Source organism: Puma concolor, unplaced genomic scaffold, assembly GCF_028749965.1.
Source record: "Puma concolor isolate L17-30 unplaced genomic scaffold, mPumCon1.1.hap2 unalloc_scaffold_30, whole genome shotgun sequence".
Classification (NCBI taxonomy): Eukaryota; Metazoa; Chordata; class Mammalia; order Carnivora; family Felidae; genus Puma; species Puma concolor.
Genome location: NW_028240237.1, coordinates 320,738 through 328,087, shown reverse-complemented (window position 1 = coordinate 328,087; position 7,350 = coordinate 320,738). Strand labels below are relative to the sequence as shown.

Genomic DNA, 7,350 nt, shown 5'->3' with positions numbered 1-7,350 from the left:
ACTCAAATGACATTCTCTGTGTTTTAGTCATTGATATGGTGTCTCACACTGCTCTTGGGCCTTCCCTTCTCCCTATGAAAAAGGGCATTTCCCCGCCCCCCCCCCCCCCCAAGTTTCTTGTAACTAACCTCTCTCCGGGGTTAACTAGTATATATGATAATATGCTTATCACCAACATGTATGTTTTCAGCCAGATCTTTAAGTTCCGTATCTGCAAGCTTTATCCCCAGGTTGTTCAGAACAGTGCCCAGGTTGTTCATATTGACCTTCCCACCTAAGAAAAGTGACGGTCCATAAGGAATATTAAATGACTTCAAAAGAGAATTTCTTACACTTTTTTGATACACATATCCCATTGTGAATTTCTTAAGCAGTAGATCATTATTCACAAAATTTGCTTCGGACCAAACAGAAAATGTTTGCTCTAAAGTGAAAAAAATAAATTAATGTTCAACAATTTTAGCACAGAGACAAAATATTCTAAGCAGTCAATTACAAATTTAGAACTATGGCTACTTCCCTTGAGACTTGTCTTGGGGACCAGCCTACAGAAACACAAGGTTTTAAATGGCATTTAATACTGAAATTAGTTTGAGAATAAGGTACAGAAATATGGGCTCAGAGTACAGAAAAGTCTCTCAAGAAATGGATGAAAAAGGGAAGAAAGAGATTGAGTTGTGGCCAAAAAGGGGTGTGGAGAGTTCTAGTTTGCTTATTTTATAGGATGGTGTATGTGGAACATGTGAATGGGCTGAAGAGGTTGAAAATGGCCAGTGGGGCAAGGTCTTAAAAGATACGGGAGACAGTGGAGTCAAGGGCATCCTGGTAAGCTTTGAGGAGGAAGAGGGACTTCTCACTCATCCTTTATACTAACATGGGTGTGCTTAAAGATACCTGAATAGGGAGGGATTGAAGATGTAAAGCTGAGGGCTATCACTCTTGCCAGCCTCGATTTTCTTAATGAATTAAAAAAAAAAAATCTGGTTGAGAAAATGGTGTTCAGTGAATGCTTAGGGAATTCTGGTACTGGAGGCAAACATTATTTAGTTCTAAACAATAGTAGGTTGACTTTTGATGAATGAACTGCCAATTTAGTTTTTTCTATTTATTACGTTCTCTGGATCACTGCTCATCATTTATATTTTTTCCCATGTAAACATGAAATTTGATATTTCTCTTCCTGAAAATTTCGAAAATGACAAGAAAGTGTGGTGCTTTACTTCCAAGACAGAACATCAGATTCAACTGCTAAAATAAAGATTGAGGTCCAAAAAAGCATACATTTGCAATCAGTACATATGACAGATGGCAGCATTCAAATTCACATCTTGGAAACAGTATAAAATGAAGATCTCATATTCATTTGTATTCTTATTATGTTTCTCACTCACCTTTAAGGGACTTTACACCATCTGGCAACCTGTTCTTAAAGACCTTGTTTTCATCTATAAAAAAGAACACAATTAAGGTCATAGAGAAATGATGTGGCTATTCACTAAAACTTTAGTAAAACTGAGATTTTCATGATTTGCCCTAGAAACTTCCCTCATTAAAATAAAGTTTGAGAGAAAATTAGGGAAAGTTTATAATATGGCAAGTCTATCTAAAATTTAGCATAGAAGGCACTCTATAACATACACAGCTTTTTTGGAAAATATCACCTCTGACCTTTTATCCCCTTCTAGTCTAACACCACTTCTTTCCCTTGGTTGCTTCCCACAATTGCCTATACGTATCTAAAAAGGTAAGGGTAGCCTCAGAAATGTAGTCCCCTTGATGGCATGAGTCAGCATCATGGGGATGATTATTCCAAAACAGAGAGTTAAACTGCATAGATGGAAATTTCCCTCTAGAATGAGTGAACATTTAAATTATTTTGTTTGGTATTTGTTTGTTTATTTACTGTTGCATCTTAGCAAATGGGGATAGTTTGAGTTTCTAAAAAAAAAAAAGCTTAAGAGGAGACAAAACAAACACGGGGTAAAAAAGCCAGGCAAAACAAGAAACAGACTCCTAACTATAGGGAACAAACTGATGGTCACCAGAGGGGAAGATGGCGAGGGAAGGGTGACACAGGTGATGGGGATGAAGGAGGGCACTTGTGATGAGCACAGGGTGATGTGTGGATGTGTTGAATCACCAAATTGTACACCCGAAACTAGTATTACACTGTATGTTAACTAACTGGAATTTAAATTAAAAAATCTTTAAAAGCTTCAAAGAAGACTTTAAGGTCACATCAGTATATAAATGCCTACCGTTGAAAGGCAGATTTTTCAGCAGCTTCAAACGTTCCTTATCTGTGAACTCTATTCCCATGTTTTTCAGAATAGCTTTCACATCTTTGACATCAACCTCCCTTCCTTAAAAAAATAGACATCATTACATATATACGAATTTAAAGGATCATCTAATGACTCCAAACAGGGAAAATTAATCTATGGCTATGTAGATTAAATCGGTACAGAATAAAGAGCATAGGCCAATGAGACCTCTCCAGATATACTGACGATGACTTTCACAGAAAAAGAATTTGATCTCTAAGTGCTAATAAAAGAAGTCACAGTCACAATGACAATGGCAAGGCAACTCTGAACCCTGTGAGATTTACATTATGTATCTGCTATTCAATTGGAATATTATAAATTACTTATTCAAATAAATGTATAAAATAAGGTAAGATCTGTTAGTCTCATTTTTTGTCAGTTATCTGTAGTCTTTATCAAAATTTTACTTCATATATTATTTCACTAGTACAGAGTTTGGCCATTCTAAAAAAGAGAAGAGCAAAATATACAAATAAAAAATATACCAGAAAACAAATGAGTTGCTAGTAATTTAATGAACAAATAAATGCCATAACTAATATGGCAATTGAGCAATAATGATGCAATATAATTACTATAAATACTAAATGTTTTCGATTCATAATTTCTCTCTTACCTGTAGTAGCTTTTACTCCATCCATCACCTCTTTCAGACCAACCATTCCATTAGCTACAAGAAAAGGCACAATGAAAATAATGTCAGAAGCCCAGAAGACAAATTTAAGGCATATATTTTAAGGAAACAATTCCATTAAAAATTCCTTACATCTTCATTTTACCTGAGACCATTTAGAAAATGCCTGGATCTCAGGGAGTTAAGATGATCTCCATTAATACAAAGGTCTCTTGTATACTAGAAACTGGGTCAGGAAAAGTGTGCTCTTCCTAGTATTTTGGATGCCATTATAAGCCATAGCTGAAGATACTATTGGAGTTGGCCAGGTATTCTGGTAACTTTACTTCATGTACCAACAAACAGCTGAGGAAGGGACCACTAATCCAGCTTGGTATGTTCTAAGATTGCTTCCTGCAGGAGATGTGTGTGAACTACATTAATGTATCAGAGCAGTTGATATGAAATATGGAAGGATGGAAGAGACTTCACATGGAGGAGAAGTTGAGAAAAATGTCCAGGGACATCATGCTATGCATGTGAAACTACAAGCAGCTCAACATGGCTTGAACAGTTAGAAAAATGAGAGAAGATATGTCCACACAGGCAGATGGAGCTTGAAGGTCTCATGCACTATGATAAAAATCTTTGAACACATTTTCGAGTGAAGATTTCATTAGACAGAAGGATAGATAGAAGAATGGCTTGACTTCTCTATAAATAGATTTTCATATCCCTATTATTTTGCTTTCTTATTATTTAGGCTATTAGAGTCCTGACAGCACCCTCTGCAGTTTTTGGTATATTTACGGAAAGATGATGCTGTTTTAGGTTAATTGTAATGAAGATCCAAGATTTATTCTGACTTTAAAATTGGGCTCTCCTCCAAGTGTCCATCAATAGATGAATGGATAAAGACGTAGCACATATGTGTGTGTGTGTGTGCATGTGTGCATGTGCGCGCGCGCGTGCGTGTGCGTGTGTGTGATGGAGTATTATTCAGCCTTAAAAAAGAATGGAATCTTGCCATTTGCAACAACATGGATGGAGCTAAAGAGTATAATGCTAAGAGAAATGTTAAAGACAAATACTATACTATTTCACTCATATGTGAAATTTAAGAAACAAAATGAGTAAACAAAGAAAAAAAAAAAAGAAGAGAGAGACAAACCAAGAAGTAGACTCTTAACTATAGAGAACAAACTGGTAGTTACCAGAGGGGAGGTGGGTGGGGGAATGGGTGAAACAGGTGATGGGGACTAAAGAGTATACTTATCACATATATATAGAATTGTTGATATATTGTATACCTGAAATAATATAATTTTCTATGTTAACTATATTGGAATTAAAATTAAAGACTTAAGTAAAAAAAATAAAATTGGGCTCTCCTCCAAACTTTCTAACATGTATCTGTCAATTAAATCTATTTTCAAACCTATCAGATATAAAGGAAAAATTAAAAAATGGCCTGAGGACATCTGTAGTGTTCACCATCAACTTGTAGATTTTTGGACAGCTTTGCAAGTTCCTCTTCCGTGAGCTCAAGTCCCAATTTTTTAAGGGTGTTGTCCAGGTTATTTACATGAACCTTTCCCCCTTAGGAAAGACAGAAGGTAGGAACATGAAAAAAAAAGTGTATTATGCCAAAATTCTGCATGCATATCAACTTTCTATTTATTTACTTATTATGTTTGTTTGTTTAAGGTGAAGTGATTTTTTCGTGCATGGAGAAGGGGTGTACAGAGTTGAAAAAAAATGCAAGTTCCATATGGAACTTCCTACAAGATAAAATATACGCTGTTATCAGTTAAAATGTGGGTAGACTGCAAGAATCATAAATAAGGAATGATACCAAAGTGAGGAGCCAGAATTCATAATTGGAATAAAAGTGTCAAGTTGGGGAATGTCAGACAGTATGACTTTTAATTGGGTCTTACTCACCATTGAGAGATTTCACACCCTTTAGCAACCTGTTGTGATATACCTTTCCAGCAGCTGTAAGAAAAGCCATAATTCATGCAATGGGGAAATTAACATGAAATCACAAAAATGGTGTGAAATAAATAATAATTTAAATAAATAATTTCAAAAATAACATTTTAAGAAGAGTTGTCTCTAATTTTTAGTTTATTTCATCTAATATAATGAAGTTTGGAAACAAAAACCTCTCTCCTTGTGACAAACTTCTTTATTCCAGTACCTGAGGAAGTCTCCTTGCTCAAACATGAGTATAGCTTCCCTGTGCTTTTAAATTTCTGCTTCCCATCTTTATTTTTTTGTCATGGATCTCCAATCTTTCTTTTTTTTTCTCTTCTCATGATATGAACAAATTAGTAGCTTGATAGGTAACAATATGTTTAGCTGTTAATGTCAACTCTTGTCTAAAGGGTTATTTAACTTCCAATATAAATTCTAAGCGACAGTAACAGGTTTCTATATACTTAAAACTCAATTTAATATTTTTTCTTTTATACTTTTGGAGAAAAATAAATAGAAACAAAGTTGGAAATATTTACACAGACCTAAAGACCAACAAAAGACCTCCATGACACCTCTATCAATCTCACCGTCAATTGGCAGTGTTTTCAGTAGCTTCTCTTTTTCCTGATCTGTGAGCTCAATCCCCAGGCTTCCCAGGAAAATTTTCAGGTCATTAGAATCGACCTTCTCATCTTTTAAGAGAGGGAACAATAGACATATAAGCTTTTGGAACTCTGGTATTCTATCAAGTTGTAAAATATGTTCTATGAAGTTTAATGATATCCTAATATCAAGATGAGGTGTTAGGCGAAGATGTTCTCAATTGCAGAACCGTTGAGCATATCTTATGGTAATAAAGCATATCTTTAGGAGCATATCTTATGGTATCTTATGGTAATAAAATACCACATTTATTATAAATTAAAGACCTTTTTTCCTAAAGCTGGAAAAAAACAACTTTCAGAATAAAATCTGATGAGTGAATTAAGATAACGCAGATTCGTATATAAATTATTCTTCAAAAACATTTGCTTTGGTAAGAATTATTGATGATATCAGGAATACATTATCTTGATCATTTCTAAGCTTCACCATGCCATTTTCTATACATTTCTAGATATTTTTCATTTAAACATTTGTGACCCAAAGCATGTTACTTGCACAAGTAACAGAAAACTTAGGATTTAAAATTGACATATAGTCTTGTATCCTAGTGTAGAAACTTTCCTAATGTCAATCCAGGATTCATATATTTAAAAATAAAACATCAGAATTTATAAGATACCAGAAATACCACTGAAAAAAAACTATTATAAAGGACCGAAACCCTAGATTTACATCAACTTCTCATTTACCTGTAAAAGTTTGCAGTTCCTTCATCGGTGTTTTAGGAGAAGTCCTCCTATCAACTGCAAAAGAAAATTAAAGTCATAATGAGATATAAAAGACTCATGAAATATCGTGAAAAACAATGTGGGAATAAATATAATAAATCCTAACTTACTATGTGCCAGGCATTATCTTAAGTACTTTATATATGCTTACTTAAGAACTATTTACTGAAGAATATCTTTCTAGGCTATTAATTTATTCAGTTTTCATTGTCTTCATTAATACTAGAAAGAAAAGCCTAAACATAAAAACATGCCATTTCAAAAATATTAATTTTACTTATAGTTCTCTACCATTTCAAAGCTATACGCATTAGTAATGGGAAGAAATTCAGAAGTACCGTCATCTAAGTGGCCTGCATGTTTCTTTTTAAAATGTGGAAGACTGTCCTCTAGTGACCATAATATGGGTAAAGAACATAAAAGACATTCATACAAAGGGCAATGTTTTCACGGTGACTTGGTAGCTGGCTGCTTATATGCTGTTTACATGCTTTGCCCGTACTTATAGCTTCCTACTATCAGTGTAGATTACCATTCCTAAGGGCCCTTTCCCTCGCAACCTTTATTGTCCAAGCTCTCCCAACATGGAACTATGGTATCTGGAAACTTGCTCACCATCACCAGGGAGATTTTGAGTCAGAGCCTCAAGTTCCTTATCTGAGAGCTTGATTCCCATATTATCCAGTATTGCGTTCAAGTCGTTGACATTGACTTTCCCATCTAAGGAAAGAGAGTCCATGAAGAAAATTATGTAACTTCAAAAAAGAGGTTCATAAAGCTTTTAGAGACACATGCCCTGTTGTGAATTGCATGAGCTATATGCTAGTGTTCACAAAGATTACATATCATTTCGGGAGGGGGGGGGGGGGGTCATATATTCTCTAAAGCCTATTCACAGACCCCCCTTAGTAGTAAGGTTAATAATCCTTGTTCTAAAATGTGAAAAAAAAAAACACACCAATTTTAGAACAAGAGACTAAGGACCTTATTATGCCTATAGAGAAAGTCAACTATGACATTAGAACGAAGGTCA

General features: G+C 34.7%; 1 protein-coding gene across 1 annotated transcript in view; it reads right to left on the bottom strand.

Annotated features, from left to right (window-relative positions):
* Window positions 1-140: 140 nt before the first annotated feature.
* The window catches only part of LOC147571312 (EF-hand calcium-binding domain-containing protein 13-like), a 28,501-nt gene continuing 21,291 nt past the window's right edge, over window positions 141-7,350 (bottom strand). Inside the window, exons 7-15 of the mRNA XM_086696438.1 lie at window positions 6,933-7,037; window positions 6,279-6,332; window positions 5,511-5,615; window positions 4,885-4,938; window positions 4,435-4,539; window positions 2,944-2,997; window positions 2,259-2,363; window positions 1,392-1,445; window positions 141-274 (exon numbers count right to left, since the gene is read on the bottom strand). Of these exons, the coding sequence (XP_086552564.1) occupies window positions 141-274; window positions 1,392-1,445; window positions 2,259-2,363; window positions 2,944-2,997; window positions 4,435-4,539; window positions 4,885-4,938; window positions 5,511-5,615; window positions 6,279-6,332; window positions 6,933-7,037 (770 nt within the window). The remainder of the gene's footprint in view (window positions 275-1,391; window positions 1,446-2,258; window positions 2,364-2,943; window positions 2,998-4,434; window positions 4,540-4,884; window positions 4,939-5,510; window positions 5,616-6,278; window positions 6,333-6,932; window positions 7,038-7,350) is intronic.